The sequence below is a fragment of the Oncorhynchus kisutch genome, linkage group LG11 (assembly GCF_002021735.2).
Source record: "Oncorhynchus kisutch isolate 150728-3 linkage group LG11, Okis_V2, whole genome shotgun sequence".
NCBI lineage: Eukaryota > Metazoa > Chordata > Actinopteri > Salmoniformes > Salmonidae > Oncorhynchus > Oncorhynchus kisutch.
Genome location: NC_034184.2, coordinates 22,324,750 through 22,351,201, shown reverse-complemented (window position 1 = coordinate 22,351,201; position 26,452 = coordinate 22,324,750). Strand labels below are relative to the sequence as shown.

The following is a 26,452-nucleotide window of genomic DNA, read 5'->3' as shown; positions in this document are numbered from 1 at the left end:
GACTCCTTGCTGTCCCCAGTCTACCTGGCCATGCTGCTGCTCCAGTTTCAACTTCCACCTGACTGTGCTGCTGCTCTAGTTTCAACTGTTCTGCCTTATTATTATTCGACCATGCTGGTCATTTATGAACATTGAACATCTTGACCATGTTCTGTTATAATCTCCACCCGGCACAGCCAGAAGAGGACTGGCCACCCCACATAGCCTGGTTCCTCTCTAGGTTTCTTCCTAGGTATTGGCCTTTCTAGGGAGTTTTTCCTAGCCACTGTGCTTCTCCACCTGCATTGCTTGCTGTTTGGGGTTTTAGGCTGGGTTTCTGTACAGCACTTTGAGATATCAGCTGATGTACGAAGGGCTATATAAATAAATTTGATTTGATTTGATTTGATTGCATAAAAAGATTGGCTGTGCCCATGCTGTGTAAATAATTAAACTAGCTGATTCTGACATTACCCCTGCTTTTAGTCCTCTGAAATCAATGCCACCCAATTTAAATCCGAAGTAGTTAGGCGTCCCGTGTGGCGCAGTGGTCTAAGACACTGCATCGCAGTGCTAGCTATGCCACTAGAGATTCTGGGTTCGAGTCCAGGCTCTGTCACAGCCGGCTGCGACCGGGAGACCCATGGGGCGGCGCACAATTGTAGGGGAGGGTTTGTAGGGGAGGGTTTGGCCAGCAGGGATGTCCTTGCCCCATTGGTGGGACGGGCGCGGTGCACGCTGACACGGTCGCCAAGGGCACAGTGTTTCCTCATATGTTTAGCTGGCTTCTAGGTTAAGTGGGCATCATGCCAAAAAGCAGTGCGGCTTGGTTGGGTTGTGTTTCGGAGGACGCACTGTAGCTACCAATTGGATACCACAACATTTTTTTTGAAAATACTAAGTCGTTGCTTGTTGTTGTCACCTGGCACTTAGAAATAGCATTTTCACAATGTGATGTTTTTAAAAATAACCATACTGAATAGCAAACAACCAAGGGGCTGATTCAGACTTAGGAAATGTGCGCCTTTCCTACGCACACCTTTCCTACACATGCATTTCTTATGCTTTCTCAGTATTTTTGGTTTTCAGACTTACCTTATTCAGTCCCGTAACTCATTCTGCAGGTGTGGCTACCTTGCACGCTGTGAATACATTTTATTAAACCGCTGAAAACCCTCCAACTTGCTGGCCAACAGATTTTGTTGTGGAGTTTTCATTCAATAGGGTTTTCAGTACATTTATCTTAAGTTATTCCTTTAAATTACGGTGTACCTTTTTACAATTTTGTCAAAAGACTCACTAGAATATATAGAGAGAACGGGTTCAGAATATTAGGCAACAATGAGAGAAAGCCATCTAAATGTATGCATATTTGTCTCAGTTTCAGAAACAATTGGTAGATTTAAAATATTCTGATCTTGTAGATTATTTAGGGTTAGGAAAGTATTTATGAATCATAAAAAATGCATTTGGAGAGCCTTTACACACGAAAAAAGAGAATTGGTTCGATTCATTCTGAAAATGGCCACATTCAGATTTTCAACCCATGGTAATTACCCATGGTAATTCACCCACACACATTCACATACACACACACACATAACATGCACAGACACACCAAAAACACACATACATACACATTACACACACATGCACTTTTACACTCATAATTTGCTGCTGCTACTCAGTTCTTTATTTTACTCTTATTATTATCTATCTTGATGCCTAGTCACTTTACCCTTCCTTCATGTACATACAGCATCTACTTCAAATACCTCATACCTCTGCACATTGATCTGGTACTCCCTGTTGAAAGCTCCATTCTTGTGTAGATTTATTCTTCTTGTGTTACTATTTTTATTTTTAAACTCTGCGTTGTTGGGAAAGGCTCGTAAGCAAACGTTTCACTGTAAAGTCTGCACCAGTTGTATTCGGGCACGTGAAAAATAACATTTGATTTGACATAGAATTATAATAGAAAAAATAGTATACAATAGTAGGCTATACTCTCGTCTATTGCCTGCACTAACCATTGATCTGTGTGATGACATGGCAAAGTATTGCGCCATGCGTCGGGTTCAAACTGTTATGGGTTGGTCTGCACTCAGCTCCAGAACAATTTAATTAGTGTCAATGAATGTTAATGTCATAAAAAAAAAGATTTGATTTTCAATTCCCTTATCCAAATGGATTACTAATTTACCTACTCGTATCAAAATGTAAATTACAGTGCATGAAGAATGGTGTTATTCCTTTCGGGAGAAATAAAGTACATGCTTTTTCCACTTGGAACCGACAGGTTGCTGGACCTTAATCGTGGTTTCTTTGATTGTAAAGGTAGTGGACTTAATTCGGGAATTAAGTCAAGGACATAATACTGCAAATCTGTAGACACACCTCCACCACACACTTGTCCCTCCAGAGATGAAACCTCTCTCATCGTCACTCAACGCCTAGTTTTACCTCCACTGTACTCACATTCTACCATACCCTTGTCTGTACATTACGCCTTGAATCTATTCTACCACGCCCAGAAATATGCTCCTTTTATTCCCTGTCCCCAACGCACTAGACAACCATTTATTATAGCCTTTAGCCTTATCCTACTCCTCCTCTGTTCCTCAGGTGATGTAGAGGTTAAGCCAGGCCCTGTAGCCCCCAGTTCCATTCCTATCCCCCAGGCGCTATCATTTGTTGACTTCTGTAACCGTAAAAGCCGTGGTTTCATGCATGTTGACATCAGAAGCCTCTTCCCTAAGTTTTATTCACTGCTTTAGCACACTGCGCCAACACTGATGTCCTAGCCGTGTCTGAATCCTGGCTTAGGAAGGCCACCAAAAATGCTGAAATTTCCATCCTCAACTAAAACATTTTCCACCAAGATAGAACTGTCAAAGGGGGTGGAGTTAGCCTGCAGAGTTCTGTCATGCTATCGAGGTCTGTGCCCAAAAAAGTTTGAGCTACTACTTTTAAAAATCCATCTTTCCAGAAATAAGTCTCTCACTGTTGCCACTTGTTGTAGACCCCCCTCAGCCCCAAGCTGTGCCCTGCACACCATATGTGAATTAATTGTCCCCCGTTTATCATTCAGAGTTCGTACTGTTAGATGACCTAAACTCGGCCATCCTACAATCTAAGCGAGATGCCCTCAATCACACACAAATGATCATGGAACCTACCAGGTACAACCCTAAATCCGTAAACACGGGCACCCTCATCGACATCATCCTGAACAACCTGCCCTCTAAATACATCTCTGCTGTCTTCTACCAGGATCTCAGCGATCACTCATTGCCTGCGTCCATAATGGGTCCGCGGTCAAACGACCACCCCTCATCACTGTCAAACGCTCCCTAAAGCACTTAAGCGAACAGGCCGTTCTAAACGACCTGGCCTGGGTATCCTGTAAGGATTGTTGCTCTTTAAAAGTGCTTTCCTCACCATCTTAAACAAGCACGCCCCATTAAAAAAATGCATAACTAAGAACAGATATAGCCCTTGGTTCACTCCAGACACTCCAGGGAAGTTAGGAACAAATATACAAATGTAGTTAGGAAAGCAAAGGCTAGCTTTTTCAAACAGAAATTTGCATCCTGTAGCACAAACTCCAAAAAGTTCTGGGACACTGTAAAGTCCATGGAGAATAAGAGCACCTCCTCCCAGCTGCACACTGCACTGAGGCTAGGAAACACTGTCACCACCGATAAATCAAGAATTTCGGCTGATCATGCTTTCCACCTGGCTACCGCTACACTGGTCAACAGCTCTACACCCCCAACAGCAACTTGCCCAAGCCTCCCCCATTTCTCCTTCATCCCAATCCATCAGATAGCTGATGTTCTGAAAGAGCTGTAAAATCTGGACCCCTATAAATCAGCTGGGCTAGACAATCTGGACCCTCTCTTTCTAAAATTATCTGCCGCAATTGTTGCAACCCCTATTACTAGCCTGTTCAACCTCTCTTTCGTATCGTCTGAGATCCCTAAAGATTGGAAAGCTGCCGCGGTTATCCCCCTCTTCAAAGGGGGTGACACTCGAAACCCAAACTGTTACAGACCTATATCTATCCTACCCTGCTTTTCTAAGGTATTCGAAAGCCAAGTTAACAAACAGATCACCGACCATTTCGAATCCCACCGTACCTTCTCCGCTATGCAAATCTGGTTTCCGAGCTGGTCATGAGTGTACCTCAGCCACACTCATGGTCCTAAACGATATCATAACCGCCATCGATAGAAGACGGTACTGTGCAGCCGTCTTCATCGATCTGGCCAAGGCTTTCGACTCTGTCAATCACCGTATCCTTATCTGCAGACTCAATAGCATTGGCTTCTCAAATGACTGCCTCGACTGGTTCACCAACTACTTCTCAGACAGAGTTCAGTGTGTCAAATCGGAGGGCCTGTTGTCCGGACCTTTAGCAGTCTCTATGGGGGAGCCACAGGGATCAATTCTCGGGCTGATTCTTTTCTCTGAAAAATATCATTGATGTCGCTCTTGCTGCTGGTGATTCTCTGATCCACTTCTACACAGACGACACCATTCTGAACACTTCTGTCCCTTCTTTGGACACTGTGTTAACAAACCTCCAGATGAGCTTCAATGCCATACAACACTCCTTCTGTGTTCTTTGTGTCGCACTGCTTTGCTCTATCTTGGCCAGGTCGCAGTTGTAAATGAAAGCTTGTTCTCAGCTGGCCTACCTGGTTAAATAATGGTGAAAAAAACTTCATGAAATCGATCTCCACCCCAAACGAATAGCGGGTAATTAGAATGCCATCATCATGCTTAACATCAAGGTCTGAATACACATAAAGGGAGAATAATAGTGAAGACATCAAAACTATGAAATAACACATTGAATCATGTGTTAAACAAATCAAAACATATTTGAGATTCTTCAAAGTAGCCACCCTTTGCCTTGATGACAGCTTTGCACACTCTTGGAATTCTCTCAACCAGCTTCATGAGGCAGTCACCTAGAATGCGTTTCAATTAACTGGTGTGCCTTGTTAAAAGTTCATTTGTGGAATTCCTTTCCTTCTTAATGCGTTTGAGCCAATCAGTTGTGTTGTGACAAGGTAGGAGGGTATACAGAAGATAGCCCTATCTGGTAAAAGACCAAATCCATATTATGGCAAGAACTGCTCAAATAAGCAATAAGCAAAGAGCAACAACAGTCCATCATTACTTTAAGTTTCTTCAAGTGCAGTCGCAAAAACCACCAAGCGCTATGATGAAACTGGCTCTCATGAGGACCGCCACAGGAAAGGAAGACCCAGTTATATCTGCTGCAGAGGATAAGTTCATTAGAGTTACCAGCCTCAGAAATTGCAACCCAAATAAATGCTTCCCAGAGTTCAAGTAACAGACTCATCTCAACACCATTCAGAGGAGACTGCGTGAATCAGGCCTTCGTGGTAGAATTGCTGCAAAGAAACCATTACTAAAGGACAACAATACTAAGGAGACTTGCTTGGGACAAGAAACACAAGCAATGGACATTAGACTGGTGGAAATCTGTCCTTTTGTCTGAGTACAAATTTGAGATTTTTGGTTCCAACCGACTTGTCTTTGTGAGACGCAGAGTAGGTGAATGGATGATCTCCACGTGTGTGGTTTCCACCGTGAAGCATGGAGGAGGTGTGATGGTGTGGGGGTGATTTTCTGGTGACACTCAGTGATTTATTTCGAATCCAAGGCACACTTAGCCAGCATGGCTACCACAGCATTCTGCAGTGATATGCCATCCCATCTGATTTGCACTTAGTCCCACTATCATTTGTTTTTCAGCAGGACAATGACCCAACACCTCCAGTCTGTGTAGTGGCTATTTGACCAAGACGGAGAGTGATGCAGTGCTCCATCAGAGGACCTGGCCTCCACAATCACCCGACCTCAACCCAATTGAGATGGTTTGGGATGAGTTTGACCGCAGAGTGAAGGAAAAGCAGACAACAAGTGCTCAATATATGTGGGAACTCCCTCAAGACTGTTGGAATAGCCTTCCAGGTGAAGCTGGTTGAGAGAGTGCCAAGAGTGTGCAAAGCTGTCATCAAGGAAAAGGGTGGCTACTTTGAAGAATTTAACATTTTATTTAACAGGCAAGTCAGTTAAGAACAAATTGTTATTTACAATGACGGCCGTCCCTGGCCAAACCCGGATGACACTGGGCCAATTGTGCGCCGCCCTATGAATCTAAAGTATAAAAATAACATTTGTTTAACACTTTTTTTGATTACTACATTATTCCATTTGTGTTCATATTTGTGATGTCTTCACCATTAGTGAATGTAGAAAATAGTAAAAACAAAGAAAAATGCTTGAATGAGCAGGTGTCCAAACTTTTGACTGGTACTGTATATGGACATTTACCCCATATATCCTTCGTTTTGAATCACATAGTAAGAATAAAGAAGATTTAGTATTAGTGTAGTACTGATAAATGGTGTATTATTAGTCAAGGAAAAATATCCTAGTCTGCAGTATATTGTTGTGAATAATCGTTTTGCTAACATAGTAAAAGTGGGCATGCAGCATTACATTTAAAACAACAGCAGGCATAACAATGTCATTGTTGAAGTGATTAGTGTCTGTGTTGAGACTTTTGTGTTATTTGATGTGTCCTCTGCATGTACGAGATTACCCAGTTGAGTAGTGGAGCACAACATTTGCCAATCACAGGCCTGTCCTTATTCTACTTTCATCCCCATGGGCACATACAGGGCAGTCACTCTCCTGGTGCCGCAATCATCGGATAATATCACTGTATGCCTCGAAGTCATCAACATAATTAGCTCTCTGCTTTGCCCTGCTTTTTTACCGTCCTGTTCTGGACTGGGTCCTGTCTCGATTCAAATGCACTAAAATCCTGTGGGAAAGATTAATGTTCTTCAGAAAATGTTTTATTCAGTACAACATAAAAAGGGGGGGTAATTCTGTCCCTGAGTAGTGCTTGAAGTTTGAGGACATAATACAGCTAAAATAATACACTTTAAGCTGAACCTGAATCTGGACTTTAAACTCGTTACATTTAACCCTTTGTTTTTGTCAGTTATTCAAGGCAGTGGTGGATAAAGGCAGAGCCATTTCCATCCATCCCAAATGAGATGAAATGTGTGAACAAGGCCTCCATTTAGTAACTGTGGAATCACTGGTCTGCTCAACAACAATAAACAATGCAGTCACAATGTTGCAGTGGCAACAAAAAGGGTACTGATATTCTCTCTGGTAAATGAGACTAAAATGGAGAGGAGGAGACACAAAATGACTCACGGATATAATATTGCCCACTGTCCACGCCTGCAGCAAGTATGCGAAGCTAGCATCCTAAATTCCAATGTAAATTCTAACAGGTTTACTATCAGATTTTGTATGGGAGAAAGCAAATTGATGTCGCAAGTGTTTTTTTTTTGTTTAAAAAAAAATCTTTTGACACTTGCAATACAACAATGAAATAAATGTGATATTACAATACAAGGGCAGTGAGGTATTAATGTGATTCAAGCTGTGTGAAGTTGCCAAAGACATGACGATCTAGGTTTTTCTAAATCACCTTGTTCTCTGTCCCCAGATGGTGTCTGCTGTGTGGCACGGGGATTATAACTTATTTTGCCAAGACACACACAGTGCAGGAGAAACCGATACCAAGGTAAAGCAGTCTCATTCTATGTAACCCCTCTGTTTTATATTACATTCTATATAATGTGAACAATCTGTTAGATTCAAAATGTGTATAGTATGTGAGGTGAGAAATGCATTGTCACCAGGCACCAGCTTGACTTCACCCTTTCGTTCATTCTCTTCGTGATATTTCCATACCCTTTGGCTCACTACCAGAGATGCAAATAATAGCTTGACAACAAACTTCAAAGACAAACTAATTACCAGATCAATATGTACTGAGCTACTTTTATTGATATTTTCTTGTCCTGGTAGCTTCCAATTCTACTGGTACATTTTACCTCAGCCAGTACCTGCAAATTCTAACAGATAACCAACTGGGCACAGACATCAGTTCGTCTAGTTTTGATTTACTTTTGGTTGTCAACTAACGCAAATTCAGTTTGAAATCACCAACAAATGTCACCATGTCATTGGATTTAGATCAAAAGTTGGGTGAAAAAAATATGAAAAGCCCTTACGTTGATGACTTTTTGCAAATCCATTCAGTTTTCCACAGTGATTCAACATTATCACATAGATTTTTTTGGTTGAAATTACATGGAGACAAAGTTGATTCAACCAGTTTTTGCCCAGTTGGCTGTCTGACCCTGTGGCTTCCCATCTATTTAATCTGTGCTGCTGTCATCAGTAGTGAAATGTGTGATTGGATTGCAGTTCTACAGCAGGGTTTCTTAAACTATGGGTCGGGACCCAAAGTGGGCCCTGAGTTTATGGGAAGTGGGTTGTGATTTATGAGAATACATATATAATCACACACTATTTCTTCTTAATTTGGGTTGTTGGAGGACGATTTGGGTCACGGGAGGACGGTCAATTTCTCATTTGGGTCTCGAACTGATAAAGTTTAAGATCCCTGTTCTACAGTGATTAAAACTTGTAAAAGTGTCCCTGCCGTCACAGCAGTGGATGATCATATTTTTTATTTGTGTCCTTAATAGAGATTTCAGGATTATTTCAGTACAGATGACAATTTTTTGTCCCTCAACACAACTGGTCAAATGATTTTCACCGGCCATTCCTCATAGGGTGAAATACAAATCTGGCAATGTATGAGTATTGAGTATATCCTTGCAGGAAAGTGAACGACTAGAAAAAGTATTGTATTGGCTGAAAGCTTGACTCTTATTCTTCGCTTTTTCTCTCATTGCAGATCATAAATGTGCTGTGGTGGTACTACTTCTCCAAGCTCATAGAGTTTATGGATACCTTCTTCTTCATCCTACGGAAGAACAACCATCAGATCACGTTTCTGCACATCTACCACCATGCTAGCATGCTCAACATCTGGTGGTTCGTCATGAACTGGGTGCCCTGTGGTCACTGTGAGTGTTCTATCACAATATTCCCCTTCTATCCTCAACACAGTGGAATAAGCAAGTCCAGTTTACACAATGAATCATTCAGAACCACTAAAGTCAAATCCACTGAGCTTCAGGTGAACCTTTTCTACACAATTCCTGAAATAGGCTTGGACAAGTAGCATATATACAGTATATACAGTGCATTCAGACCCCTTGACTTTTTCCACATTTTGTTACATTACAGGCTTATTCTACAATGGATTTAAAAAAATATATATATATCCTTATCAATCTACACAAAATACCCCTTAATAAAAAAAAGAACATGTTTTATAGAAATGTTTGCAAATTGAGCTCCTTTGCATCCTGTTTCCATTGATCATCCTTGAGATGTTTCTACAACTTGATTGGAGTCCACCTGTGGTAAATTCAATTGATTGGACATGATTTGGAAAGGCACACACCTGTCCATATAAGTTCCCACAGTTGACAATGAATGTCAGAGCAAAAACAAAGCCATGAGGTTGAAGGCACAGATCTGGGCAAGGGTACGAAAAACATTTCTGCAGCATTGAAGGTCCCCAAGAACATAGTGGCCTCCATCATTCTTAAATGGAAGAAGTTTGGAACCACTCTTCCTAGAGCTGTCCGCCCGGCCAAACTGAGGAATCGGGGGAGAAGGGCCTTGGTCAGGGAGGTGACCAAGAACCCAATGGTAACTGACAGAGCTCCAGAGTTCCTCTGTAGAGATAGGAGAACCTTCCAGAAGGACAAGCATCTCAGCAGCACTCCATCAATCAGGCCTTTATGGTAGGGTGGCCAGACAGAAGCCACTCCTCAGTAAAAGGCACATAACAGCCTGCTTGGAGTTTGCCAAAAGACACCTAAAGACTCTCAGACCATGAGAAACAAGATTCTCTGGTCTGATGAAACCAATATTGAACTTTTTGGCCTGAATGCCAAGCATCACGTCTGGAGGAAACCCGGCACCATCACTAAATCAAATCAAATCAAATGTATTTATATAGCCCTTCGTACATCAGCTGATATCTCAAAGTGCTGTATAGAAACCCAGCCTAAAACCCCAAACAGCAAGCAATGCAGGTGTAGAAGCACGGTGGCTAGGAAAAACTCCCTAGAAAGGCCAAAACCTAGGAAGAAACCTAGAGAGGAACCAGGCTATGTGGGGTGGCCAGACCTCTTCTGGCTGTGCCGGGTGGAGATTATAACAGAACATGGCCAAGATGTGCAAATGTTCATAAATGACCAGCATGGTCCAATAATAATAAGGCAGAACAGTTGAAACTGGAGCAGCAGCACGGCCAGGTGGACTGGGGACAGCAAGGAGTCATCATGTCAGGTAGTCCTGAGGCATGGTCCTAGGGCTCAGGTCCTCCGAAAGAGAGAATTAGAGAGAGCACGCTTAAATTCACACAGGACACCGAATAGCACAGGAGAAATACTCCAGATATAACAAACTGACCCTAGCCCCCCGACACATAAACTACTGCAGCATAAATACTGGAGGCTGAGATAGGAGGGGTCAGGAGACACTGTGGCCCCATCCGATCACACCCCCGGACAGGGCCAAATAGGAAGGATATAACCCCACCCACTTTGCCAAAGCACAGCCCCCACACCACTTCACTACAGTGAAGCATGGTGGTGGCAGCATCATGCTGTGGGGATGTTCTTCAACAGCAGGGACTGGGAGACTAGTCAGGATCAAGGGAGAGATGAATGAAGCAAAGTACAGAGAGATCCTTGATGAAAACCTGCTCCAGAGTGCTCAGGACCTCAGACTGGGGCAAAGGTTCACCTTCCAACAGGACAACGATCCTCCGCACACAGCCAAGACAACACAGGAGTGGCTTCGGCACATGTCTCTAAATGTCCTTGAGTGGCCCAGCCAGAGCCCGGACTTGAATCTGATCGAACATCTCTGGAGAGACCTGAAAATAGCTGTGCAGCAATGCTCCCCATCCAACCTGACAGAGCTTGAGAGGATCTGCAGAGAAGAATGGGAGAAACTCCCCAAATACAGGTGTGCCAAACTTGTAACGTAATACTCAAGAAGACTCAAGGCTGTAATCGCTGCCAAAGGTGCTTCAACAAAGTACTGAGTAAAGGGTCTGAATACTTATGTAAATGTGATATTTCTGTTTTTTTTAATAAACTTGCAAAAATGTCTAAACCTGTTTTTGCTTTTTCATTATGGGGTATTGTGTGCAGATTGAGGGGGGAAAAACGATTTAATCTATTTTAGAATAAGGCTGTAACCTAACAAAATGGGGGAGAAGTCAAGGTGTCTGAATACTTTCTGAATGCGCTGTACATGGTATATTATTCTAAGTAGCCATACAGGTGTCTTTGATTACATGTTTTTCTTGACTTGCTTCTGTGATTGAGAAACCTTCAAGTGAAGTAGATCCGTTGTTAGAATTAAGTGTGAATTGAACCTACTTTTATTTCAGGACTGCACAGCATGTTTTTGCTGTGATATACTGTACCCTCACCTCTTAATTTCTTTACCCTCTCACTGTGGCAAACAATGTCCTAGAATAGTAATATATTAATCATCTATGCAAAGAAAATTAGAAAACAGGCATGAGATGGCAATAATTCTCATGAATTGATGTCTAATGTAGATTAATTATCTACCCCATAGTCTCTGACACTGCTAATGTAGATTAATCATTTACCCCCTATCTTATGTCTCTGCCTCAGCCTACTTTGGTGCCTCCCTGAACAGCTTCATCCATGTCCTGATGTACTCTTACTATGGGCTCTCTGCTGTCCCGGCCTTGCGGCCCTATCTATGGTGGAAGAAATACATCACACAAGTACAGCTGGTGAGCCTGCATTTCCATATGTATTGTTTAAAACCCTCAAAGATGGACTTTCACATCCATAGTAATCATCCAGTGTATAGTTCATCCAATCTCAGGGTCTTCGTGAATGTAACAAAGGCCACAGGAACCATTGGGCCATTGGTACAGAGTGAAAGTAGCATGTGTATTCTGATCCCTATTATCTTCTGCACTGTATGCAATGGCAATGTTTTCCATGGATGGAGCAGTGTTTTAAGTGCACTGAGTTACAGAAATATGTATTTTGGAGATGTTCTAAATCTGTCTTTGATTATTTCTGCATGTGTATTTGATATTCACTTAGTTTACAAACAGGTCATTTGAGTTTTGTCTCATTTACTCTCTAGATTCAGTTCTTTTTGACCATGTCCCAGACGATATTTGCAGTCATTTGGCCATGTGATTTCCCCAGAGGGTGGCTGTATTTCCAGATATTCTATGTCGTCACACTTATTGCCCTTTTCTCAAACTTCTACATTCAGGTGAGAAAATATAAAACCCTTGCATTAATTAAACATACTGTAATTGTTATTATTATTAATTAATTATGGTGTTATGAAGTATTTTACATTGCCATGATGGTGACGGGGTTAAATATAACAGTGCATTGTTGTCAGTCATTTTGGGGGGGGGGGGGTTCAGATTTGTAGCACATCCTAATATATTGACTCCTTCCTTCTGTTTTTAGACTTACAAGAAACACCTTGTTTCACAAAAGAAGGAGTATCATCAGAATGGCTCTGTTGCTTCATTGAATGGCCATGTGAATGGGGTGACACCCACGGAAACCATTACACATAGGAAAGTGAGGGGGGACTGAATCTTGAATACTGTTACAATCCTAACTGTAGGACATATCTACTGTATGTAATGTCGCTAGGAGAGAAGGGATAATACATTTCTTCATGAGGATTACTAATGAAGAAATGTATTAGAAGAGTCTAAGCTAGTTAATTCACAAAAGACAAGGCGTGTTTATCTGAAAGAGATTCCTAACATTTTGCACACCGCAACCTGTTATTATTCATATTGAATCAAAGTTCATTAGAGTTTCTAAACAAGCATAGCATAGGGAGTAAACTACAGCACAGTAACCCCAGAGACCCACTTCATTTTAATGCTGCACGAGATGTTCAACTTTGTCTGTCTTCAGTGTGGTGGGGACAAAGCTTTAATCAACCTTGACCCATACAGAAATAATAACTTATTTTCTATGTTTTAATTCACAACATATGCACTTGTCTACATGCTTGTCCATGAGGGAAAAAAATATATTTTGGGGATTCTGTTTTGTAAAAGGTACTATATCTGTTTTTTTTCTCTCAATATATTTTCTGTCACTATATTTTATTTGACCACAAGGTCATACAATCATTTATAAGTATGCAAAATAGTTGCTTCAAAAAAATGCATTAAAATACACAAGCTGTACAATATCAACATAAATAATTAGATACTGATTTGTGTTCCAAAATGGCTTTGCATACAAGAAAGGAAAGATAAAAAAACAAACAGGATTGTCACTCATGGCTGAGCATTATTACCTAACATACCAGTAATAGATAGTGATCTTTTTCTTTTTTACACTGTGTCCGTATCATTCCCACCCTCCCTTCCCAATGTTCCTCAAGGATTTTCTTTTCTTTGTATCCTCTTATTGAGGTTCCCGTCATGAGTATATACACACTAGTACAAATCTAAACTCAGGTACATAATCAATCTGACACCGGTTTCGGTTTCAACAAAAGAAAGAAGTTTGCCATGTCTTATAAAATAAAGTTGTGGATCCACTTTGTGTACATTTCATTTTCTCCAAAGTGAGACTTTGCAAACATACTATTAACCCACTGATTGTAAAATGGTGTGTTTGGCTTTTTCCTCTGGGTCAAAATCAGGTTTCTGGCAATCAGACAGGCGTAAACCAAGGCATTTGCTTCCACCTTTGCTATTCCAGAACTACCAACAGTTGTCCCAGATAGATATTAGTGGGTCAGGACTTATAGATACTTGTGTTTTATATTGGACATTGCATTAGAAATAGCATCCCAATAGCCTTTTAGTTTTGGACACTCACACAACCAGAACATATTTTCATATTTCAAGTTGCAGAGGTATGTTGGCATTGTTCACATTTGGGGTCAACTTGGGAGTAGAACTTAGACAGCTTTGCATTTGTGTAGTAACTTGTGTGTAACAACATGACTGGTACATATAAAAGGGCTTAAAAAAAATATTAGTTTTTTCACAACTGTTAATTAGGGGTTCACATAAAAGCTTTGAAACCTATTGTTATTCTTAGATTTTTTCCCCCCTTGACAAATAACTCAAGCATAGATTGGGAACTTTTTTTCTAATTTGGCACAAAGAAATACGCCATAAGTAACGTCATAAGTAAATAATTGCACTGATTGGCCTGAAGGTGGCGCTATTACAAGCAGTCTCACTTAAACCCTCATATCTGCAGCCATATTTGACATAGAGACCTTGTATGTAGGTGTCTTTCCTCATGCTGAACAAATTTGCCTCAAGGACCCATAAGGTCTGTCAGGATAGATTTTCCAAATGTGGTATGTAGGCCCATATCTTAGCTTTTCTCAAAACTACGTTAAGGGATTGGTTAAGAGAGGAAATCTAATTTTACTTGTCCATTTAAATCCTTTGTAAACCCTCTTCGCAATGGACTATCAACTTGAAACTGTTTAGGGTCATCAAAGACATTACCATGATGAAGCATGTTAAGTTTGTCATTGAAATCTTAGAAAATAAGGAAACGATTATCAATGAATTTTTTTTGGCTATGCAACGCTTAAAATAATCATGAAGAAATCTCATGAACTAAAAGTAATATTCACTCCAAATGTGGTTTTTGGACTCATCACAATAGTCCCTAAAGAGTTGGAGAAAATAGTGTTGATGCATTCCAAAAAAAAGCATGTGCATAACCATGGTAGCAATTGAAAGGGTACCGTTTCGAGATTGTGGGAAAATTATTAGACCAAAAAGTGAGGTCACAACAGTTCACCTGACACAAATATGAATCCAGACATTACACTAGACTTTGGGCATTTGACATTTACTGAACTTTTTGCCTAATTTGTTTAACGAAATCTGAAAAACTCTGGAAAATGTGGGGTAGGTGCAACATAAGACAAAACATTTTTACAAGGGTTTGAGTGAGAGAACTAACTGCTATTTCCTGGTGACCACACACCTGTCCGAAATGTGCACTGTTCCTAAGTAATTTCAATGCACTTTGATGACTCATAGAAGAGTCAACTATGTGGTGCTTTTTTGAGCTCTCCTAGCTGTGCCATTGAGGAACTAGACCAAGCTAACTTATAGTTGTTTGGAACACAATTCAACCCCGCCCTCAAAAACGGTCCATTATAAATCACAGTCTGGGTCAGGTGGGCATTATTTGGATCCTGTTCTATTGCCAACATGACTAGCTAAGTTTTAAAATACGATATTTCAGTGTAATGCTTTCACAATGCAATTCAGGGAAACATGCATTTTGATGTGCATAAAAAAGAGACGTGTGTATTCAGGTGTGTGTATCGTGGAAAATTTTCTTCACAATAGACAAACGGGGTAATTCTGTTCAGAACAACCAAGGGTATGACACCATGTCATCTTGTAACTGTACACCAAACATAGTGATCATAAACATTGACACTATTTGACATGTTTTATTATACGGAAGTATGACATGCACATTTGGACTCATGGGTGTTTCACTTGCTTGTATGACATCAAAGCGGTATTTATTATAATCCTCAATGTCTCAGTCCTCTTAGTTTACAGCATTTTCCTCACTAAGAATTTATATTTTTGCAACAGTTGCCCAATTAGCTGTGGGGATGGGGGCAACTTCCATCCCTTGTGTGAGGTGCTCAGAATGGCTGTCCATCAAAACCAATACAGTGCTGTGAAGCACAGAGCTAGAGCTCTGATGTCATGTATAGCATGTTACTGTACAGCCACTGCATTCCAATTTAGGCATTTATCAGTATCCAATTCTGTAAATCCACTCCACCTTGGCCTATCAACATGAAATCACTATAATGGATGTTCCACACTGAATTTGGTGTTGATATCTCAAAAAACAAGGAAACTTTTAACAACTCATTCTTTACATATGTAGCGCTAATGCTGAAAATCATCTCCAATAATCTTCTAATGAACTATATATCAGATTCACTCCATATTTTGTATTTAGACTCATGTTGCACGTAAAGATATTGTTTCTACATGATGGAGTGCTTGCTTTGTTATCCAACTGATCTTGTCCTTTCTGTCATCCTGTGAACCCCGTTCATTGCTGCTCACAGTTATATTTTTTAAATTTAAAATCCTAAATCCTGTTCCCAAGTTTATCTCAATGATTGTAGGCATGGAGTGCCAAAAGTTCATAATTTTGAATACACAGTGGATAGGCATAAGATTGACCCAATATATATATATATATATATATATATATTGGGTCAATCTCAGGCTTGTAAGTATCTAAAGAAATGGGCATTTGGAAAATTGAATGTATTTGAAAGACATTTTAATAATGCAAAGGTGGCATCTTTATAGAGGTCAATGAGTGATTTCACCCCATTTTGTCTCCATATATCAAAAGCTTTGTCTGCAAGGGATGGTGGAAATAGCCTAAAAACTAAAGGTGAGTAGGCAAGAATATCACTAATATCTAGGTTCAGCTTTAGGTTATTCCATATCTTGAGAGTTTGTCTGACCAGTTAATTTTTACTGAAGGTAGTAAATGGAGCTGGTAGGGGAGAGCATACGATAGCTCTTATTGATGTGGCCATACAGGATTTAGATTGAATAATTGACCCTGGAGTTAAAGTCAAGAGGCTGAATCCAAAACATGATATTATGAATGTTTGCAGCCAAATAATGTTTCTGAAAGTGAGGGAGCCCCAAACCTACTAGTTCTTTTAGATTTTGCATTATGGCTTTACAGATTTTTTAAAATTCCATATAAGCTATGAGATCATTGTGTCCAGCACCTTTTAAAGTTTTAGATACAGCAATGAGGTAAATACCTGTGAAGACTGTACTTTCACTCTCAAATGATCCCTGGAATGTTACTAGGGTCAGATTCTTCTGCATGTGCGTGATAAGTTGAATTACTCCTATTTAACATGATCTATGTATTCGTCGTCTGGAGCCAAGTACCAGGTGCATAGAGAACGCTGTCACAGTGTCAAATGTATCCAGTAAGTAACTTTATCCAGTGAGTATGGAAACTCTCCTTAGAGAGGTTCGCCTGCACCGTAAATTCATGACTCAGGAGAGCTATAGCTCAAAACCAGTTGCAATAATAGCTTTGTCTGTTGTCCATCAGATTTGAAAGTATTTGCATCAAATGGCACTGATCAGAACAATGAATTCTGTGAACGATAAATATTAGAAATTGTCATTTATATTTTCGGTCTATTGCTGTTGTTGTAACAATAGTTTATGTACGAGGACATTTTATGAGAGCCTTAATCTCTCATGAACAGATGCAATTACGTAATATTTTAGTTATGGGTGTCTGAGATTGAGAGCCCTCGCTACTGCACAAGACCATTCCTCTACAGTAGCAATTTAGTTTCTATTTAATGTTTCCCAGTTTGTATATTTATGACCTACATATTATGCAGCAAAAATCACACATTGAGAATGTCGTGGATTGTGTTGAAAATTAATTAAGTATGAAGAAGTAGATAAAGGTGTCCACTCCACCCTCAGAATTCAGCCTCTGGTATGACACATTCTCATTATCTATTTACCCAAGGTCACCCTAGTATTACTGGTACTACCTGTATTCTTTGAATTTCAACCTCAACTCCATGGAACGCATAAAATAATAAATACATGTAATGTACAAACTAAACTCACAATTCTGTATCATATTTAATATTGTTTGTATATATGTGCATGGTTCATGCTGTTTTAAACCGACACCTCTCTTAAGTGTTTGCCACCTTGTTTTCACTCATTAGATTGAATCAGGCTACAAGTTACATCAAGCCATGACGTTTGAATGTGACTCATTTTCTCCAAAGCATTTCCTTAATAGATGTTGCTACTTATGTTTGTACATGTTTAACTTTTTCCCTTAATTATGGTGTTGTATTGTAGTCCATATATGCCTTAATTACAAAAGGGACCAAATTATGTTGTAGAGATTTCTCTCTTTGAAAGACATTTACAGCCACATAATACTGAAAAGTGGAAGTGCTATGTTAGCTGTTTGAATTATGTAATCAAATGATGAAATGTTCTCATAATTGACTAGTTGAGAATGAAACAGCATGACAACATTCTCATGTTCTCCCAATCTGTGAATGGATTGCAAGATCAGTAGTGCATCTACAGTAGTCTGTAAAAAAATGTTCTCAGCTTTCTAACAATGCAAGTAAAGCCAGTCTCGAAGCTGTTGCATTTGTAATGTCCTAGATTGGCAATAATAAAATCCTGAATGTTTTGTCTGTATCTCCTGTAATGTATTTCAGGCATCGTTCTAGATCAAGTCAAAGCCAGTACTGCTTCCTCAATAACCAGGGTAGGCTGTCATTGTAAATAAGAACTTGTTCTTAAGTGACTTGCCTAGTTAAATAAATAGCACTAGGATCTTATCACCCCCATTGCAATTTTCATTTACAATGATATTCCCTATACACATCTTTCACACCTTCCTATTATTAAGCCAGCTATCATACAGTAAGCCTATTATTTAAATATAGATATGTATCACCCCATAAGTAATCATAATTTGAAGCTTGTGGGGATTGTCATGTCACAAATCCTAGATGATTTCTTCCTGTTCTTATATGCTAATTTTCCCTGGTATGTGACCAAACTATCACCTGGGGGAATACTTTTCAATAGACTGATCCATGGGTTATAAAAAATGATGGCTCTGAAGATAAAAAAAAAAATCAACAGGATTGGAAAACATGGCAATGTTATTTATGACGCTTATGAGGACATAATATCAAAAGGTCATGTGAAAAGACGAGATTTTACCATTCATTTCACCATTATCATCTGAGAGGTAGGCTGATTTGAGGTTATGCATTTCATCAATTCCATTTAGATAAATATCACTAAAGAGAGCCTTTACAATTTTATATTTGACATATTTTGTAATCTGATACAACTATATAGTAAATCAAATTTGTTTTACTCTAAATCCATTTCAGCCCTGGGTTCCTAGAATATGCAATAAGTGGATTGATTATGTGTGCCCTGGTCAAGAAAAGTGATTTAGAATGAAATAATTTAAATGCGTGTTCGGGACGAGGAAGAGTGTTGTATTACGATTGGGGGTGTGGTAAGAGGAACTCCAGTGTTCTGCTTTTGTTGTGCGCCTTATAGTGATAAAAAAAAAAAAACTACACAGTTCCCACTTTTGTTTATTCCAGTTGATTTACCATATGGGAGAAAATATATTACTAGAGAATTAACAATGTCATAATATTCATTGTTGGAAATGGGTGAAAAATCTATTATTGACATTTTATGTCATCATACTGGACAACTATCCAGTCTTCAAAAGAAGGATCAGTAGAATAATTTTTGTTTTCTGTGACAGCCATAGACACAATGGCTATGTGGCACACACAATAAGTTTAGAATCAGATGCAGGTTGATTGGTATACATTCATTAAAAATCATAGTTCAGCCCAAAGCCAACAGGAAGAGAAATATGCATTTAGTTTAAGTGTTGTGTAAACTGTTGGGTGGTGACGTTTATCTCTTCTCTCTAGGCTTCCCTACAGTGGGCGTTCAGAAAATGCTGTGTAGCTTTTCACACGTGCAAAGAAGAAAGATGCATACATCTGGTCCAAGTCGAAGGCAGTGACAACCGTTTCTCCGGTGGATCTAAAAATAAATTAAAAAAATCACATTTATGCTGCTTTAGGAGATGGCTACACCTGAGAACTCAGTGAAAAGTTAAATTCCCAATAACTTTTTTCTCTTGCAATGACATTCATTGAATGAATGGTGTCAAATCAAAACCCTAACTTCCCAGTGTATCACCTGTAGTTGATGTGGCAGGAATGGTGAATCCAATTCAGCTTGTTGAAGCTCTGGCGCCCGCCAGACGACAGCTGCAGTCCCACGTGAAAGCTGTGCTCCGTCTCGGGCGCCGCTGGGTTCCGCCGGCAAAACCGAGAGTTTCTCTGGTACTCTGCCACCTTCTGTCAAGAGAGAACACGCACACAGAGATAAGTGACAGTAAGAACTGGACAGCCAAAGCACTCTTCAATCATCTGTGAACAATGACAAGTCCAAAAAGTATTTTATCCTATCCTGTGTCCTGCACCAGTTAATAGGTAAGGAAACTGACTCTCTTGTTGGGTTTAAGGTATAACAGGAATACAAACGGGCCTCCCAAGTGGCGCAGTGATCTAAGGCACTGCATCACTAGCTGTGCCACTAGAGATCCTGGTTCGAGTTCAGGCTCTGTCGCAGCCGGCCGCGACCGGAAGAGCCATGGAGCGGTGCACAATTGGCCCAGCATTGTCCGGGTTAGAGGAGGGTTTGGCCCTCAGGGATGTTCTTGTCCCATTGCGACTCCTGTGGCAGGCCGGGCGCAATACATGCTGACATGGTTGCCAGGTGTACGGTGTTTCCTGTAACACATTGGTGTGGCTGGCTTCCTGGTTAAGATGGGTTGTGTTTCGGAGGACACACGGTTCTCAACCTTCGCCTCTCCCGAGTCCATGTGGGAGTTGCAGCGATGGGACAAGACTAACTACCAATTGGATACCACGAAATTGGGGAGAAAAAAGGGTAAACTAATAAATAACAGGAAAACAAAATATGCAAATACCTTCCCACATCAATTAATCCCTGTCCAATACTGTAACTTCTCTCACTCACCTCTTCTTTTCTCTTGGAGACAACAACAAAGACTTTGGTTTGATTGTCTGTGTCTTGCGACAGACGGTAATGACCACACATAATGGACTCCACCCTGTGTAGAGGGAAAAGAAAAGCCATGAATGTTACAAATCCAACTGTTGTGACCATCTAAAAACACACTATTACCCTTAAATGTGTTACCCAGACTTGGATGCCAGTGTACGTTGCATTTTAAATACCTGGTGTTCCTGCTACGCAGACGAGGAACGGTGACCAGTGGGTCCTCAGGCGTGGTCAGCATCATGACTTGGCCATCAGGGAAGAAACGCAGATATCTGGGGACACAAACAGTATAGCTAGTCTTGTCCGACTGTACAGTCATTAGCATGTCATAACAAGGACACCAGTGACTGACTGAAGCACCAACCTGTAATACTCCACCTGGTGCCAAGCCCTGTAGAATCCATCAAGGGACTCCTCTCCCTGACGGATGTATGCCGTTTTGCTGATGTAAACACCTGCAAAGTCAACATTGAATTTACCAAACATAACAAGCATCTGATCAAATGGGACCAATCTAGTTTTAGCTATGCAACCTTTGCTAGACATGGCAATTGTGCATTGGTATTGAGAAAATTGAGAAGTATATGAAACAAATCCACATATGTCAGAAGGGTTTTTCTTTCTCTAAGGATGATAAATAAGTCATATTCCTTGGTGTTTACCATCAAAGCGCACACGTGGCCTCTCAAGAAACATCTCCCTCCAGGAGTTGAAGGGTACCAGTTTGGTACAGCTCCGGCCCCACACTCTTAGACAGGCCGAACGCCAAATTTCTGGGTCCCTGAGGAGAAATCAACACCAAGGGCAAAACAATCTGTTTCATTTAAAAAAAAAACAATACATCATTCAGGAGCCTGTTTTGATACAGTGTATAGACAGTGTTTCACAGCACTAGAAAGTTCAGCATGAATTAAAATGAATCAAAACCATGTTTGTGGCAAGTACATTTAAAATATGTTGGATTTGTAATGACTGGTCTGACCTAGCACAAATGTAGAAGCCTCTACAGACTAGGGAGAGCTGCTCCAGGGCACGCAGGTCCAGATCACTAGACACAACCCAGCGGAATATGTATATCAAGACCTCTGGAGGCAGGGCTGTGGACAGAAACCCAAAGGAACAGACTGACAGTGAGAGAGATGGTGTAATGTATAGAAGTCCATCAACGTTTGTGTAAAGGCCAGACAGAAAATCCAGTATACTAATTGAGTAGTGCAAATCCAATATTCTCCCAGACAGTGGTTAATTGAGTGGTTCCAATCCTGACCAAGATCCCATTGGGATTGAAACATTGTATGCTGGTGCATCTTAATAAACCACTGTGGTAGCATGAGAGTTGCCAACATAACTTTAATGTTATTGGATGTGGAGATTGTTCCTTTCTAACTATTGCAGAAACTCTACCTGAGATGTGCATCTGAGTCATCTCCACCTCAGGAACACATATCTTCAGAGAGTTGTCTTGCAGAGTGAGCTGCTGATGGAAGTAGGCCAGTAGATCCTCTATTTCACCATCCATGTCCTTCTCATTGCTAGGAAACAGATATGCAGTATCATTCATATGGTAGAACTTGTATGGAAAAGAGGCATGACACTTTCAGTATGTAGTCGTCATTGTAGTGTTACTGTATACCAACATATTAAGACTTACCCACCATCTGGATCAGGAGAACGACTGTAGTTGATTTTAAACTCAATGTCAGGCACAATCTGCATTGCCCTGCGATAGTACTTAATTGCTGCAAATTAGGGAGGGGAAAAAGTTTAGCTGTTATTTTGTGTAAAACCATTATTCCCAATCCCAACTACAGCCACACAATAATCCCATTCAAATCATGGTACCAATACTAACATTTGAAATCGTTACTTTTAAAATCATACTTTAAGATGATTTAAACATGATGTGCAAAAAATTCTAAATGGTGCCATGACTTGAAAGAGATATGCTCCAAATGCTAAAATATTAGCATTTGGAAACAGTTGCAGGGAAATAAAACCAAAGCATGGATTGCAGTCATACCTTGTCCATAGACTGCTTACTGATTAAGGAAACCAATGTGTCATTTTGTAATTTGGGTGAACGATACATTTAAAGGTAAATCATTTTGACCATAAAATATAAATTTCATTTTGTGTAGCATATCTCGTCTCAGAGACATACCTTCATAAACAGCTCCATTTTCTTCTTCCTCAACAGCTTTTAAGAACAACTCTCTGGCCTAAGACAAAGAAACAAACGTTGAGAACGATAGTGAAGATGATGCTGATAGCAGGCAGTAAAATATGGTGTAAAACTAATATTCTATGACAGTAAAAATATAAAACTCATCATGCAACAATTTCAAAGATTTTACTGCGTTACAGTTCATAAGGAAATCAGTCAATTGAAATAAATTCATTTTTAGGTAGGGGTGTGGATCAGAAAACCAGTCAGTATCTGATGTGACTATCATTTGCCTCATGCATTGCGACATCTCCTTTGCATAGAGTTGATCAGGCTGTTGATTGTGGCTTTGGAATGTTGTCCCACTCCTTTTCAAAGGCTGTGCGAAGTTGCTGGATATTGTCAGGAACTGGAACACGCTGTCGTACACGTCGATCCAGAGTATAAAAAAAAACGCTTAATGTGTGATATGTCTGGTGAGTATGCAGGCCATGGAATAACTGAATTGTGTACAGATCCTTGGGACATGGGGCCGTGATTTATCATGCTGAAACATGAGGTGATGGTGACGGATGAATGGCACGACAATGGGCCTCAGGACCGCATCACGGTATCTCTGTGCATTCAAATTGCCATCGATAAAATGTATTGGGATTCATCTGTAAAGAGCACACTTCTTCAGTGTGCCAGTGGCCATTGAAGCTGAGCATTTGCCCACTGAAGTCAGTGACAATGGCACACTTCAGTCAGGTCAAGACCCTGGTGAGGACTACGAGCACGCATATGAGCTTCCCTGAGACATTTCTGACAGTTTGTGCAGAAATTCTTCAATTGTGCAAACCCAGTTTCATCAGCTGTCTGGGTGGCTGGTCTCAGACGATCCTGAAGGTGAAGAAGCTGGATATGGAGGTCCAGGGCTGGCATGGTTACACGTGGTCTGCGGTTGTGAGGCTAGTTGGACGTACTGCCAAATTCCCTAAAACTACGCTGGAGGCAGCTTATAGTCAAGAAATTAACATAAAATTATCTGGGAACAGCTCTGGTGGACATTCTTGCAGTCAGCATGCTAATTACACACTCCCTCAAAACTTGAGACATGGCATTGTGTTGTGTGACAAAACTGCACATTTTAGAGTGGCCTTTTATTGTCCCCAGCACCTGTGTAAAGATCATGCTGTTTAAAGCTGTTTAATCAGCTTTTTGATATGCCACACCTGTCAGGTGGATGGATTATCTTGGCAAAGGAGAAATGCTCACTAACAGGGATGTAAACAAATGTATGTGCAACATTTTAGAGAAATACATTTAGTGCATATGGAAAATGTCTGGGATATTTTATTTCAGCTCATGATTGGACCAACACTTTACATGTTGTGTTTATATTTTTGTTCAGTGTAAATGGCTCTAACAAAACAGCTTACTTTTTCCTCCCGGGCCAGTTCCTGTTTTCTTCTCAGGTCTGCAGCTCTTGACGACAGTCCTCTGTTCCCCCCATTGGACCCAGAGTTGGGCTTCAGTTCAGACATCCATTGGGCCCTGAACACATTGAGCTCCACCTAGTCACATGAACAATGGTGTATAAGTGATTGACATTAAGGGTTTCCCTAAGTGAACTGAGCGGTCTTGCAAGATTAGCATGCTCTGTGGTTGCCCCATTGGGCAGGTGATTAAAAAATATAGAGAGAATACTGCAAAGAATTCCAGGAGCCTAGAACTGATATTTCTGGTTCCTCCCCATTGTTTAAGTGGAAGACAGACAATTTATGGCAGTCTGGCAAGTTGAGGCTGCTCTGAGAATGTTTTTACTGATAACTAAATAAAAAATTATTCCAGTACTGATCTTTCTGATTCTTCCCCTATTTGCAGGTGAAAGGCAGGCAATACAATATGGCAATTCTGTGTGTAAATAGCTAATTGATCATGATCTTCAGGCAACCAAAATAATACTCCTGACAAGTGCATTTCAGACTTTAATGTCAATCCCTACACACAAAATGCAATAACCCTCAATCTCGTAAACTTTGTTCATAACTGAGTGTATGCTATCGTGGCAAAAAAAAACCTGCCAATATGGATTTCTATTAAACTCTTTATTATCACTCAGAGCGGTCCTGAGACAATTGTTTAGACCTTTGTATAGGCCATCTTACTTGGAGGTTTGAGTCAGAATCTTCATTATCTCCCTCATGATCTTCTACAATGCCATGAGAATTGATAATGCTTTCAGCCTGCAGAAAAAGACAAACAAACGTATTGTTAAAAAAACAAAAAAAACAACTAGGCCTAAACATGGCAGACTATCAAACGTGGAGTGTCTGTTTTAACAAATAGGGCTTAAATCATCAGCAAATATTGATACCCATTCTCCCAAATACAAGCTGTGTTTATGGAAGTGAAGCGGTTAGACAAGACAGACAAACCACACCCAATCAATATTCAAGGAAGGAAAAAGTGATCAATGTTTAAGTTACTTTGAGGTGTGAGCATGCAACAAAAAAAATGCACAAGTTAACTACAACACTATTATTCAAACAAATTTGGCACCACAATAGCTAGCTAGCTGGCAAACAAACAAGTACCCTTTCTTGGCTTCACCTATCCCCAACATGGCACTAGCTAATTGACGTTACCTAAACAATTGCAAACTCAACTCCACGATTTATGATGGATTTGAACAGGGACTTGTGCGGCGGACTGGAGTTTCTGTCACATAAAAGTGATCAAAAACGATGCATTTCCGCACGAAATAGCATTCATTTACACAGAGGACAATGTCATGTGTAAATGCAGGCTATTATTCGGTTGCTGAAATCCGTCGTTTTTTACATGTTTATAAAAACGTATCTGACGTCGGAGCTCCAGTCCCCCCAAACTAGTTGCCCTCAACTCCGTCGTAAATCGTGGAGTTGGCTACTTAAAGAAGCAAGCAGGGTTTAGCATACCATTGACATGTTTTATTTGTCAAACAGTTAGCTAGTATGTATATTCATCTGTTGACACCTGGCCATTTTAATTTATCAATACATTAAGTATCGGTAGCTGACTAGCGAATTAGTTCGTATCCTTCGTGTTTACGAGACAGGTCATGCAACCACCAGCAAAGCAGTAGGCGTTAGTGACCATACTTGCTGGCTAGCTACGTTAGCCTAGCTAGCTAGATAACAACTGCCAATGTGCAAGGCTTTAGCCATAGCAAACGACATTGAGCTACCATCGTGGTCTTCTGTTGTCCGTAAACGTATTCAAATGAGGGTCTACAGATCACGGTCAGAAAAACGGACAACACATCGGGGAAATTTGAGAGATCGCAGAAATGCAGCCATTTCGTCGACTTGCCTCGAACAGCTGAGTACTTTTCCTGTGTTCAAAACGACTGGGAACTCGGAAATATCCGACTTCACTGCGTTAAATACAACGGGGAACTCTGGGGAAAAACGAACTCCGACTGGGAAACTCGTTTTGAATGGTCACGCAACTCGGAATTCCAAGTCAGAAACTCGGGCATCTGTGTTATACTC

General features: G+C 40.5%; 2 protein-coding genes across 4 annotated transcripts in view; one reads left to right on the top strand and one right to left on the bottom strand.

Annotated features, from left to right (window-relative positions):
• Positions 1 to 13,627, top strand: part of LOC109899868 (elongation of very long chain fatty acids protein 5-like) — a 17,316-nt gene extending 3,689 nt beyond the window's left edge. Inside the window, exons 4-8 of the mRNA XM_020495478.2 lie at positions 7,553 to 7,630; positions 8,816 to 8,987; positions 11,694 to 11,818; positions 12,184 to 12,318; positions 12,525 to 13,627. Coding sequence (XP_020351067.2) covers positions 7,553 to 7,630; positions 8,816 to 8,987; positions 11,694 to 11,818; positions 12,184 to 12,318; positions 12,525 to 12,656 — 642 coding nt within the window. The 3' untranslated portion in view covers positions 12,657 to 13,627. The remainder of the gene's footprint in view (positions 1 to 7,552; positions 7,631 to 8,815; positions 8,988 to 11,693; positions 11,819 to 12,183; positions 12,319 to 12,524) is intronic.
• LOC109899869 (F-box only protein 9) lies at positions 13,430 to 26,452 on the bottom strand. Of its 3 annotated transcripts, none has more exons than XM_031835446.1 (13): positions 25,877 to 26,452; positions 25,085 to 25,162; positions 24,356 to 24,490; positions 22,932 to 22,989; positions 22,422 to 22,509; positions 22,175 to 22,302; positions 21,753 to 21,867; positions 21,433 to 21,551; positions 21,135 to 21,225; positions 20,947 to 21,042; positions 20,726 to 20,819; positions 19,880 to 20,040; positions 13,430 to 19,720 (listed from the first exon to the last, which is right to left on the bottom strand). In XM_031835446.1, the coding sequence occupies exons 1-13, from the start codon at positions 25,883 to 25,885 to the stop codon at positions 19,612 to 19,614; spliced, it is 1,281 nt and encodes a 426-aa protein (XP_031691306.1). In that variant the 5' UTR covers positions 25,886 to 26,452; the 3' UTR covers positions 13,430 to 19,611. The 3 variants fall into 3 exon arrangements, with proteins under 3 accessions (XP_031691306.1, XP_020351068.1, XP_031691308.1); XM_020495479.2 differs by having other exon boundaries at positions 19,234 to 19,720; positions 26,146 to 26,450; XM_031835448.1 differs by having other exon boundaries at positions 19,243 to 19,720; positions 26,271 to 26,360.